This window comes from Erpetoichthys calabaricus, chromosome 2, assembly GCF_900747795.2.
Source record: "Erpetoichthys calabaricus chromosome 2, fErpCal1.3, whole genome shotgun sequence".
NCBI classification, from domain to species: Eukaryota; Metazoa; Chordata; class Cladistia; order Polypteriformes; family Polypteridae; genus Erpetoichthys; species Erpetoichthys calabaricus.
In genome coordinates, this window is record NC_041395.2 from 34915984 (window position 1) to 34930257 (window position 14274).

General features: G+C 34.2%; 1 protein-coding gene across 1 annotated transcript in view; it reads right to left on the reverse strand.

Moving 5' to 3' along the window:
* The window catches only part of LOC127526721 (scavenger receptor cysteine-rich type 1 protein M130-like), a 69684-nt gene that overhangs the window by 2598 nt on the left and 52812 nt on the right, over positions 1–14274 (reverse strand). The window contains exons 13-14 of the mRNA XM_051923161.1: positions 10992–11045; positions 9632–9696 (exon numbers count right to left, since the gene is read on the reverse strand). Of these exons, the coding sequence (XP_051779121.1) occupies positions 9644–9696; positions 10992–11045 (107 nt within the window). The 3' untranslated portion in view covers positions 9632–9643. The remainder of the gene's footprint in view (positions 1–9631; positions 9697–10991; positions 11046–14274) is intronic.

The window sequence follows — 14274 nt, forward strand, 5'->3', positions numbered from 1 at the left end:
AACCATTCTATGATCTGCTTCTCACAACTGAAGGCACCGTGGCTGATGTTACGTCACTTGCTGGCCAACCATAAGCATTACCTGGTAGGTAACCAGCCACTCACTTCACTCCCTTACGGGAATCGAACCTCTGAGGTTTTCTTTTGTTCTTAATTAAAATTTAAAAGCAATACTTCACCGCTGCTAAGCCCCTCTAGCGCTGACATCTGAGGTTCGATTACCGTAAGCAAGTGCAGTGAGTGTGTACGCCTGATGAGCCAAGAATATGGGGGAAAGACGTGTCGCGTATTCTTTGCATTATTTGACAGTAAACTATTTTCAATCATTCTATGATCTGCTTCTCACAACTGAAGGCACCGTGGCTGATGTTACCTCACTTGCTGGCCAACCATAAGCGTTACCTGGTAGGTAACCAGCCACTCACTTCACTCCCTTACGGGAATCGAACCTCGGACGTCAGCGCTACAGGCAAAGCCCCTAAAATTGCGCCACAGCGTGTGGTTCGTTTATTTGACAACATGTAGATCAGGGTAATTACATTCCGCGCCATGGCGTGTGGTTCATTTATTTGACAACATGTAGATCAGGGTAATTACATTCACGGCATTCGTAGTCTGATTCAGAATCTGATTGTATGGGTGGTTACTTACCAGGTAACGCTTATAGTTGGCCACCAAGTCAGGTCGAAGTGATCACTCGAGTGAAGGCAGCTTCACAAAAAAATAGATCCTTAACAAACTGTTATTAGTATATTTTCCCTCAATTTAAAAAGGTTTTGTTTTCTTCTTAATAAAAATTTAAAAGCGGTACTTCGTCGGTGCGAAGCGCGTGGATTTGACCGACTGACACATACAGACATATTCATGAGTGCAGGTACTTCGGAAAAAAAGCACCGTGTAAAACTAAAGTTTAAATTAAGTTCATAGACCTATAGTACTAGGGTGTTGTACCGTGTTAGCCGTGTTAGTGTTCATAGACCTACAAAAGGTTGCCATTCATTTGAGGCAAGATTGCTTTTCTTCTGTACAACTATACGTTGCATTCTCAAGAGTGTGCTTGCACGGCTTCAGATATAGATATATATATATATATATAGATTATATATATATATATATATATATGTATGTATGTATGTCTATATATAAATATGTAAGCTTATAAGTACTGCCTTACTTCTCTTTAAGAAAGGAAGATATAACGATACTTGATTTAAACGATTCCATGTCTTCCTGGGTTTGCTTAGCTTATTGTCAATATCTTTACACCTTTTTTTAAGACTTATTGACTGAAACGGGCTTTCACGAAAAAAGATAGGGCTTTGCTACAGGATACACTCTCCACAAGTTAAGCAAGTAAAAATAAAATATATATTTCTGTTTTATTTAAACCTTTTAAGTTCGTATGCATAGCCCCATTTGGCTGTTTAATTTTTTTTTCTTTCTTCAGTAATATTTAATCTCCTTAAAGAAAAAGAACATATCCATTTACTTTTTTGTATCTCTTTAGTAATATTTTATTGTAAAAGGATAACCAGTATTTAAACCTTTTATGTTACTTTATAAATTTATTTTACACAATGTTGAAAAATTAATAAGAAAGCTACATATTTTGGCAGCTGCTGCTTTAATTTTCAATGAAATGAAAAAACCTCTTCAAGAGAAAACGTCAATGAAGAAGAAACAGTTTGCACTATCTAAAAATGAGAAACCCTCATTTATAAAGGTTTGCTGCAGATGACTTAACTGAAAATAAATGAATAGTTCCTATGTGTATAATACATATTTATCTATTTTACTTATGCCTTTATTCCAGCAACTTACAACATCTGAGGTACAATTTGTTACATTACTTTTGTTTTTTGCAGCACAGGCAGGTGAAGTGACTTCCTCAGGGTCACACAGTGGTGTCAGTACCAGGATTTGAACTGACAAGCTCCGGGTTTACTGAAATATTACTGAAGACAGAAAAAAAACGAAAACGGGCAAATAGGGCTATGCATACAAATGTCCATCCATCCATTGTCCAACCCGCTATATCCTAAATACAGGAGCCAATAAGTATATATATGTGAATGTATGCATGTATATATGTATGTTTATATTTATATCTATATATATATATATATATGTAGATATGTAAATTTGTATATGTATATATATATATATATGTATATGTGGATGTGTATATGTATATATATGTATATGTAGATATGTGTATATGTAGATATGTATATCTATGTATATATGTATATGTATATATATATGTTTACATAACCTCTTTAACACACTACTTCTCCGCTGCGAAGCGCGGGTATTTTGCTATATATATATATATATATATGACAGCAACACTCATAACAATGACAACACAATTACATATATATATATGTAGATATGTATATATATATGTGTCAATCTATCTATGTATGTATGTCTAGATATGTATATATATATATATATATATATATATATATATATATATATATATATATATAGATATATATATATATGTAGATATGTATATATATGTAGATGTGTATATATTTAGATATGTAAATATTTATGTATATATATGTGTCTGTGTGTCTATATATATATATATATATATAATATATATATATATATGTTGATATGTATATATATGTGTATATATATGTAGATGTGTATATATGTAGATATGTAAATATTTATGTATATATATGTGTCTGTGTGTATGTATATATATATATCTATATATATAAAAATGGAATGGGTGGGTCGTCGGGTGGGCCTTTTTTTCATTCCGTCGTTTTTTCGACGTTTTGAAAATGTAGAATGATTATTTGATTTTTTTGTTTTTATTTGATCGTGTCTATGTAGCCGCCGTCGTAATAAAGTATCGCTAAAATCGTCATTTATCGTAATTTATTTTTGACGTATAACGTCGCCGTCGTCGAGGTCAGTGATACCAGTGCAAAAAATCTGCTTACGGTTGAAAGACACGCCCTACTCACTGGACAGTTAAAAACACCAATCAAACTAACGATGACATCAAGTATTACCCAATCAAAAGTAGGAAAGGAGGCATCTTCATAAAATGTGTGTGGGATGATTTGCATGAGACGCTGCTTTAAAAAAAAAATGATAAAAAAAATACGGGATAAATCCCGTCCAGTATTGATTCAAAACGGGACACGCAATTTCATTCTCAAACGCGGCACGATTCCGTATTTTAAAGGACGGGTGGCAACCCTACAGTGCCAGGTAACCACCCATACAATCACATTGTGATTCAGACTAGGAATGCAATGAATGTAATTACCCCGATCTACATACAAGGCGAAAGTCTTGCAACATTCAAAGATGATGGTTTGGGATAAGTACACCATACAACATAAAAGAGCTTATGAAGCCTTGAACCGAAAAAAGCAACATCTCAGAGATCGTAAAAAAAAAAATAGGAGCTAATGTCGTTTTACTCGCTGTAGATTTTAGTCAAACATTACCAGTTATTTCACGAGGGAGACCAGCACATCAACTCAACGCGTGTTTAAAATCCATGCTTCTCCCACGCTCGGTTATATGTCGCGTGTTCTCGGGTAGGTGCACCAAAAAATTTATACATTTAAGCATGTAATGGGCAAACAAAAAATGAGGTATACCCGAAGGCACAGCAGTAGTACTTAATGTAACTTTACTTCTTAAATGTTAATGTTTTACTGTTTAATAATTTATACGCTTCTTATATGTTGTTCAAATTCTTTTATCAAAATACCACTGACAGCGCAATGCACGATAACATCGAGTGAATACACCATACGCATCCGCCCACGGCTGCCCTGCTGTGCGCAGATAGGACTTGATTGTACAATAAAATAAAATAAAGATAAAAAGACTAAAACAATCATCACCCATAAAGCGGATAGTAGACGTGACGTACTATATGTGTACCACATTTCAAGTGTATAGGTGCAACGGTTTGCGAGCTACAGGTCATTTAAAATCCTGGACAGACACACAAATTGCCACGGTAGCAAATTACAGAAGAAGATTTTACTGTTTAATAATTTATATTTATATGAAACGAGCTGTATATACCCGGCGTTGCCCGGGGCAGAAGTAACGTAATCGGTCAAACACTTACATATATACCAAAGTAAACCTAATCGGTCAAACAGTTACATATATAAAAAAACCGAACCTAATCGGACAAACAGCTTCATATATACAGAAGCGAACCTAATCGGACAAACAGCTAATCTATATACATAACCAAACCTAATTGGTCAAACAGTTACATAAATACAAAAGCAAACCTAATCGATGAAACAGCTTCATATATACAGAAGCGAACCTAATTGGTCAAACAGTTATGCATGTGCAGAATAATTTTACAAAGATTATGCGTGTTAACAATCATTAAAAAGAAAAGATTGAGGAACTCTTCTTCTATATGTGATGAAGCTGGATGAAGCTGACTTGACGAAGACGTAGGTGGCATAGATTGGTTTTTCTAAAACAGAAGAAAAAAATGAGTATCTATTATTATTTTAAATTAGAATGAAAATGAGAACCTTGATTAGAGATAGATTATCCGTATTAAAATATGTGCATGAATAAACTTTTGCTAACTCTAGCAAAAGTTTATTCATACAAATTGGCATGGGATGGCTTTGTGAAAAAGTAAAAATTAGATAAAAATAAATTGAGAATGCGTACTTCGATTTGACTGAGATTATCTGTAATGATGAAAAAAAAGTTTAGTATGTTTTTTTTTTCCATACGGGAAGGATGTAAAACCTTACATAGGCACCCTTCAGCCCGTACTGAAGGGTAGTGTCAGATTCTTACTGACTAAAAAACACCCTTTTTATTCCACAGCTACCCCAAAAACCACTATTAGGCATTACTTTGGGGTGGCAGTAGTTTAGTTATGAAACAGCTGGGTCCTGAAAAAAATCTGTCTTATTAGTGGCTTCATCACATATAGAAGAACAGTTCCTCAATCTTTTCTTTTTAATGATTGTTAACACGCATAATGTTTGTAAAATCATTCTCCACATGCATAACTGTTTGACCAATTAGGTTTGCTTATGTATATAGATTAGCTGTTTGTCCGATTAGGTTCGCTTCTGTATATATGAAGCTGTTTGACCGATTACGTTTACTTTGGTATATATGTAAGTGTTTGACCGATTACGTTACTTCTGCCCCGGGCAACGCCGGGTATATACAGCTCGTATATATATATATATATATATATATATATATATATATATATATGTGTGTGTGTGTGTGTGTATGTATATGTGTGTGTTTATGTATGTGTGTATATATATGTTGATATGTGTATATATATATGTATATATATGTGGATGTGTATATGTATATATATATGTAGATATGTATATATATGTATATGTATATGTATATATATGTTTATATGTGTGTGTGTATATTATATATATAAAAGACAGCAACACTCATAACAATGACAACACAATTACATTGACAATCATGTTACGTTATTTTTAAAATGTTTCCTTTTTTTTTTCATAACCTCTTTAACACACTACTTCTCCGCTGCGAAGCGCGGGTATTTTGCTAGTAAAGAATAATTATTACCACAGTGTTGTATATTAACTAGCATTTGAAACTATGCAAATATATATCACTTAAGTTTCATGCAGTCAACGTTCATGTAGTGGTTCATTTAGAATCCCTGCTTGTATTGGTTATTGCTGGTATTTGTGGAATACATCACACATGTGTATTTGAATTATTAACAAAATATTATATGTTCAATATTAATTTTTTTAACAGTTTTAATGGTTAACAGGATTTAACTTCATTAGTTTTCTGTTGAAGGTAAAAAAATAAAACTGTCTTCTACACTCTAAATTGATCCAAAAAGTTTTATAGAATAAATTTCTTTTTGTACTGGTATAGTTTAAGGTTATTCAGACACTAAAAATATATTAAAGGCAAAACAATTTGACAGTATAGCTTTCATCAAGTATATTGTATGCTTTTCTTTTGTAGATGCATGCTGATGAAACCCTTCATTACTTTTTTAATCTTTTTAGAAACACTTATCAAATGTTCGATGTGTATGGGTTACAGTTATTGTATTTCTTTCTTTATTTGTTTTAATGTGTTAATGATGAGCTGCATAAACCTGTTCTTCACATACTGTAATTGTAGTGTCACTTCTTGTTACAGATGATCACAGCGTATCTAAAACACGTTTTATTAGGACTTGTTAACTATGTCAATGACTTTTTGATATTAAATTGATATATCAGGAAGCATGTCCCACTGCTCCCCCAAAAGGTAACAAATAAATTGGTGTATGCAAATTAATGCTATTATTGAGCTATGAAATTATTAAAAACAAATATTTGTTTTAGTTTTGAGTTTTATAAAATAAAGCCTGTAAAAATCAATCAAGATGCTTTCAATTCTGGTCACTGAAATATTTGAATTCCTTGCCTATTTTTATATAAATACAAAGCTGAACAAAGCTAGCAGAAGTGTGAGGATTTTTTTTAACATTTCTCCAGTGCAGTCAATACCATTTACCCATCCCTGTTAAGAGGAGATATTCAGGTGGATGAGCCTATGGTGTCCTGGATAATGGAATATCTGTTAGGCGATACGCAGTTTTTGAGACTCAAGCACTTTGACTCTGATATGAATGTGACCAACACTGGAACACCACAAGGAACAGCCCTGTCTGCTTTTCCCTTCACTCTGTACACCTCAAAACTATAAATGTAACAGCAGGTCATGTCACTTTTAGATATGTTCTAATAATACAGCAGTAATGGGGTGTATTGATAAGGCACATGAATACATGAGTCAGATGGAGAACTTTAAGAATTGTTTTCCATTTAAACTCAGCAACAACAAGGAGCTGTTTTTTGACTTTCACTGTACCAAAGAAAATCTACACCCAGTCACTCTTCAGGGAGTGGATGTGGAGGTGCTGTATTGCTATAAATACTTGGGGGTCCACATCAATGACAGGTTTGGCTGGTCTCCTAACACCGAGGAACTATATAAGACTCTTTTTTTCTTAGGAGTCTGTGCTTTTTTAATGTGAGAAGTGACATTCTTAACAAATTTTATAGTTCTGTTATGGACAGTGCAATTTTTCACATAGTCATGTGCTGGACCTGTAACATAACTTCAAGAGAAGCCCAGCAACTCAACAAGCTAATTAAAAAGGTAAGCCTAGATGTGGGACACATTCTTGACCCCCTGGAGACAGCAGTAGAGAAGAGAATGAAAACAAAACGGAGTGACATTAAGAACTAGAGCTGAGCTGATGGTCGATGATATTGTGTATTACTGATAGACTGGACACATTATCGATGTAAATTAAAACCATCCAAACCTCTGCAGAAATTTTTTCAAAGTACTGAACTGCAGTCATCACATTTTTTTAAACTTGTGCACCTCACAAGAAAACTGTCAGATATGGTAGAATATTTCTGATAAAATAAAATAAATAAAAAAATGCACAATTAAATAAAAAAAAGTAAAAATAAAAAAAAGGACTGAAAAATGAAATGCGAGTGTAAGTAAATAGTGTCACAGTATGTTTTTGTTGATTGTTTATTTAATTTTAATATTACTTCAAACGCAACATGAAATACAGCTTGACTTTAAAACTGCCAGTTTCACTCGTCAAAGCTGAGAGGGCAGGCTCTAGCTAATACTGTTTTTTGACTGACGAATTGTCCACAATGTGGATATACTGTATATGTCTTACCTGACTTGGAAATCCTGTAGCTCACATGAATGTGCCAAGTTGTATCTGTGCATGGTGACTACGAGGGCAAGAAAAGTTTGCCCAGAATTACTATGAAAAGCAGCTATTTTAATTCTATTAACTCCGAACTCCGAACTGTCTGCTGTAAATGTAGCATTTGATGGCTTAAGGCTTGTCCGGGGTACCAAAAATTCATCAAGCAAAACACAGCACTCGCTAGATCCTGCCCTCTGAAAGTTTTAAATTAAATGCTGACTATGACATGTACTGCTGCCAGTAATTTGTTTCCACTTCAAACACTACTTGCAGACAAACAGGAATGGAATGGTATTGTTTACATGAGGTAATACAGGTAAATTTGAAATAAACTGATCACACTAAATATCAAAGTAATGCCTTACATTTAAAAAAAAATCTAGTCCCATTGTCCTCTTGCATGCACATCACACATTGCAAGCTCGCAATACCAATCAACACTCAGAATTATGAGCATTTGTGTCATGTCATTTGAACACATGATAAGAAAAGGCAAACTATGCACTATAGCCAACCCACGATGAAATACAACAAGGTAAGATTTTTTCTATTACCTGTGCCAAGTTGCTTTTATTGTTCAGAAGATGGTATAAGAGAACAATTGAAGATGCCGTATTTGAGTGAGTTAATGTTATTTGTAACCTCTAGTTTCCTGTTGGTAGACATTTATTCATATTCATTTTATGATGGGGAAGATCTAATTTTAGAGTTTCATGCCAATAAGGCAGAGTGATTTGTAGTAGTTTTAAATAGACTTGGAATGAATCACCTTTCAGTCATTGTAATAACTTGTAATTAACTTATCTGTGAGACAACAAAAACTGTCTCCTGCATCCTGAGCTAAAACACCTGCACACCATTCTCCCACCATCCTGTGTACATGCTTTCCAAAGTATGTGGGCAGAGCAGCTAACTATTCATAATCCACAAGCATCTCGAACTTTCATCCCCCATTTGGAAATGATGATATGAACTTTTAAGACATCACACAGCTCTGTTATGAAGAATGCTGCACGTCCTCCCTCTGACACTGTTACACAGAGTACTTTCAGCCAATGAATTATTCAGAAGAAGTGTGTGAAGAAACGCTATTGGGGCTCCTTTATACTAACAGAAATACGCCTGCATAATGCCTCACTGTCACTGTAACATTTTGTTTTTCTTGAGTTTTATTTCTTTTTAGTCATTCTGGTGTTCATTCAGAACACAGTGTGTGTCTGCTTGTTTGTGTGTGTGCATGTATATGTGTGTATTGTAGCAAATAATAAGCACACCAGAGCCCCAAACCTCATACACAACTAAAGCACCAAAGTGCTAGGTTCAACTAAAGTTATTTTATTTACAAAGGTACTTTAATAGATGTCTTGCTTTCAGTCCAGCACAATACAAAACAAAATTAAATGAAATCCTCCTTTACCTCTCCTTCTAAACCTCCCAGAGAAGCCTTGTCCACCTCCTCCCAACTCCAACTCCCAGATTGAGTTCAGGTGGTCCTTTGCAGGCTGGAACTGGGAGTACTTCCAGTGGCTCAATATTGCACAGCAGAAGTACTTCCAGATCATGTGGCAGTAGTAGTAGTAACTGTGATTACTGTACCAAATCAGGTAAAGCCTTTTTGATGTGCTCGTTATTTTACCTTTCCAGTTTAATGTAGCTGTAAAAGTCTTACTACTGTAACAGATTAATTACAAAGTTGCATCATGATAACTGCTAACATAAATTGTTCTGCATAATCTTTGTTCAGACAAGAGAATAAACATATGTTGAGAAATATTTGTTTGCTTTAGACAGAAAAAAATGTCTATGTGTTTTAAACTATATTACCAAAATTTTCACTTACCTACATGGTGTCTTAATTCTCCACATCATCATTTATATAAGTAAGGTTGTCCGATAGAATACTTCCTTGAAATGAAAGTAAGAAATTGTGTTTTATCTCATATTGTACAAATATTATTGTCTGATATATTATATTATATATTATATATACAAATATTATTAAGTGCATATACTATTATACTGCGTATTTATGGATGAGATGCAAATACATTTAATAAATGAATTTATTTGGCAGCAGCCTGGTGATTTCACTCAAAGGGGAACCACAACTTGCTCTTTCAGACCTGGTATCACTGAGCAATGGTGACATAAATTTTGCCACTCTGACTGCTGCACTGACACACCACTTTGGGAAATGAGAATACACTGAACATTTGCAGACCTACCATCACCATTTATTCCCAGGGAAAGAGATAGGTGTGCTGGTATCACATATTCCTTGGTAGCAGGTCTTTTCTGGCTTTGAAAGTATTCTTAAAAGTTGTTCTACTGACTCACCTGTGCCAAAAAGTCTACTTCATATGACCTATTAAGCACAGCATTATGCAGTAGAAACATAAGCTGATATGACAGAATGATGGCCATCCTCATCAGGCTGCACTCACTGAAATGTATACCTAAACTTCATTTGTGGGTGTACTGGCAAATCACGGTAATGCTCTTTGGAGTGTGTAATGCACCAGGTACTCTTAAAAGGCTAACTGAAGCTAATGCTGGCGGAAGGTCCTCATTTGGCATGCATAAGATTTGCATAATCTGATGCTACATGGTCCCACTTTTGTAGTGGTTTAGGCCAGTGTACATGCTGTTTGCATCAAATATCCACCTAAATCTAAAAAGAGACACTGAATGTGTTGAGACAAAAGCAGTTCCTAAAATGCTTCATTTACCCTGGGGGAACAGGACTAATCCAAAGAAAGTAGCAGCCATATGTAACCGGCCTAAATCATATGCAATACAGAAACAGCAAAGCTTTTTGGGACCAGTTTTTCAGGATGGAAACCTTTCATGAATAATAAGGTGGACCAGCCAAATAATGTGGTAGTGAGGATCCTCCATCTGTTAGGTTTTATCATTTTGTGTTTTAATTTACAATTTTTTGTATTGGTCCTATGCCACTGTCAGCTCTTTATAATAAAATCACCAGGTTATTTAACTTTTAACTGTGATAATTAGTGTTGTTTCACAAAAGAAAGTAAAAACGTTCACAAAAGTTGCAATGTTGAATTATTAACTCCTAAACTATTGTTCAGTCATAAAATGCATGTTATAGCTTTGTAAAATCCAGCTGATTTTTTATTTCAATAATTGAAATAAATTAATATGTAATATGTTAACTATGGATGAAAAAGTTCCCTTACCTGTATATTCATCAGCAACATCATCATATGGTACATGATCAGGAAGCATGCTACCTGGAAAGAGATATAAAAATTATCTTTAAATTAAAGAGAAAATTATATTTTCAGGAAATTTTATGAAAATATACACTGTACAGTTTAATAATTTTTTCATTTAGATGCTTAAACCTTTATAGGGACCAAACCCTGTTTCAATGGAACAATGTTTGCTTGACATTACTGGTGTTCCATCCTAATCTTTTTTATTTATTTATTTATTTATTTATTTATTTATTTAGTTAGTTAGTTAGTTAGTTAGTTAGTTATTGAGTTTTTGTGATCTTTTGATAAAACATGGCATTGCCAACAAATGAAATAGTATACATTTGGAATATATATCTTTAAGACCATATTGTAAAACCTGTTATTTATTTTTCCAATAATTGATTTTTTATTTGCGTTACCTTTGCATTTTATAATACTTTCCCAAAATTTTTTAATATTTCATTTTACATACATTCATTCATTTTCACTTTCAGAGTCATGGGCAGCTAGAATTGAAAGAGACATATTGTGTGTTAGTCCTTGAAGATTTAAGTTTATTTGAATGTAATCTTGTTGTCATAACTGGTGTAATCAAAAACATGTGAACTGATGTGTGCTTTTGGTCACCAATGGCACCCATAATTTTCTGAAGACTCAGAGCAGCACTTTTCATTTCAGTGACATGTAAGCATTCAACAAATAGCAGTACAAGCCCAGCAAAGCCATTAAGTTTGGTAAAAGGAAAAACTCAGATAAGACTGAAACTGAACACGACATCACTCATTATGTAGGCAAACAGTGGAAATGCATACAGATACTTACAGAGTGCACACTAAAATCTCATGCAAATTATTTCTGTGCCAAAGAAAACAAAAGATTTTGTGATGAAATGCTTTGAAAGACTGGTTTGGAGCACCTCCTGTTGTACATTATTACAACAGGTGCAAGGATTCCCTTGCATTTCATCCCATCCTGGCTCATCTGGATAATAAAAACTGTTTATAGATTGTTTATATGCAGTAAAATAGCTCAAAATCACTAAATGCTTAAATATAGGGCCTAGTGCTACCTGGATTTTTGAGTTCTTAATTGGCAGATTTGAGAACATGCAGATTAGAAATATCATTTACTCTCCACTTATATTCAACAACGACACAGGGTAGTGTGCTGGGCCCACTGCTTTATTCATTGTTCATCTACAACTATGTGGCAGCTTGCACTGATCAACACATTTACAAAACAAAAGACACTAATGGAGAGTTGCAAAGGAATTTAAGATGGCCTGGGATTACAAGTTTTTTCATAGGCTGCAGGGATTCTAGTGTTAAAGAAAACTTGATATCACTTATCAGACTGAAAGAGGAGATTATATTTGAAAATAACTGCATTCATATTTTCCCTGCTTTCTCCCCTTCAACAGTTGCTAAACGCCCCACATTGTACAGCATTAAACAGTGGTTATGCAAAGCCAAAGTCAGGTACTGCCTCTTGTTTCTTGTCAAAATGAATGTGGTTATTGAAGGCCAGTTTTACATTTTTACTTCTCTGAGTGAAGCAGAAAAGGCGCTAAGAACACTGATCCTGACTACCTTTTGAAACATGATCAGGAGTCATATTGTGTCTTGGCAAAACAAAGAAGATTCAGCTTGCAACTTTGCTGCAACTACACATTCTATTTCCTTTTTTTTTGTTAAATTAAAATTATTATATTGGAATTTCTTCCATTAAATATATATACATTTTAGTAACTACAACGTAACTAGTTATTTACAGCGTATGTGTGTGTTTTTTTTGTTTTTTTTTATCATAATATCTTTGGTTTATTTTATCGGGAATGTACTATCACACATTATCTTAGTCTCCATAAGAACTGTTTAACATCATTCCCTAGGTTTATTGTATTGGGACTGTTTAAGATCATACCCTAATTTTATTGTATTTGGACTTTACTATCATAAGTTATCTCAGTTTTAATCTTTTCTGCACTGTTGCTGGGGGGTTTTGTTTTGTTTTGGATGTGCTCTATTTCTTGGTATGTCACAGAACTGGGACTTGGTGAAGTGTGGTTTAGCCTCACTTGGGGAGGCAAAATGCAGAGGAGGGGGTTGGGGGGGTGAGAGAAAGAGAGTAATGCTATTTCTTATTTATCCTTTTAACCCCAATAACTGTAAGTGCCAACATACTGTTACAATAGGCTTCATAGCCATAACACCTGTAACAATGTACTACCTTACCTTAAGACTACAAAATGTCAACAAAAGTTCAGAAGCAATGTCTCTATGACCAAACAGTGAACTCTGTGAGCTGAAATGTCAAAGGTCTCAATGATGAATTAAACAGAAAAAAAGTATTCTCTCATCTAACAGGTCTAATGTCAAGATACTATTTTTACAGGAGACTTACTTAATAAGTAAGGACCAGTTTCAGTTGCAAATATACTGTATTAGGTAGGGCCAAATTTTTCACTCCAGCTATACAAAGAAAACTACGTGTGTAGTAATATTAATATATAGAACAATTCCATTTGGAGCATCAGACGTAGTATCTGATCCTGAAAGGTGATATGTCATGGTGATGGGTAATTTTTTTTAATGCTAAAGTGATTTTGATAAACATCTATGCATCTAATGTGGATGACAGATATTTCATCCAAAATATATTTGCATTTATTCCTAATGTGAACACTTATAAAATTATAATGGCCAGTGACTTTAATTGTGTTTTTAATCCAGACCTGAATAGGTCTTCAGCTACAGTGGCAATAATACTAACATAACTTATCAGACCCATGGAGATTTTTAAATCCAAAGTTAAGAGCATATTCCTTCTTCTTACCAGTACATCATTGTTACTCAAAAATTAATTTATTCCTCAAAGACAATGTTTTGCCCACCATCTGATCTTGCAAGTATGATGCTATTGTTGTCTTCGACCATGCCACTCTGATTATGGAGCCTAAACCACTGCACCCCACATACTCATCTCGTAGTTGGTGCCTTAACCCCCTGTCATTAGCTGATGAGAACTGTACAGAATTTATATCCAAGCAAATTGATTATTTTATAGAGACAAATGCATCCTCAGATGTCTCTGCAGGAAGACTCTGGGAAACTCTGAAGGCTTTTTTTAAGAGGACAGATTATTTCATATCTTTCTCACAAGAATAAATTGGAAACCAAGAAGGTGTCAGAGTTAATCGGAGAAATTACCACAACAGATCAAAAATACGCCAGATCTCCAAATGAGGCACTTCATAGTA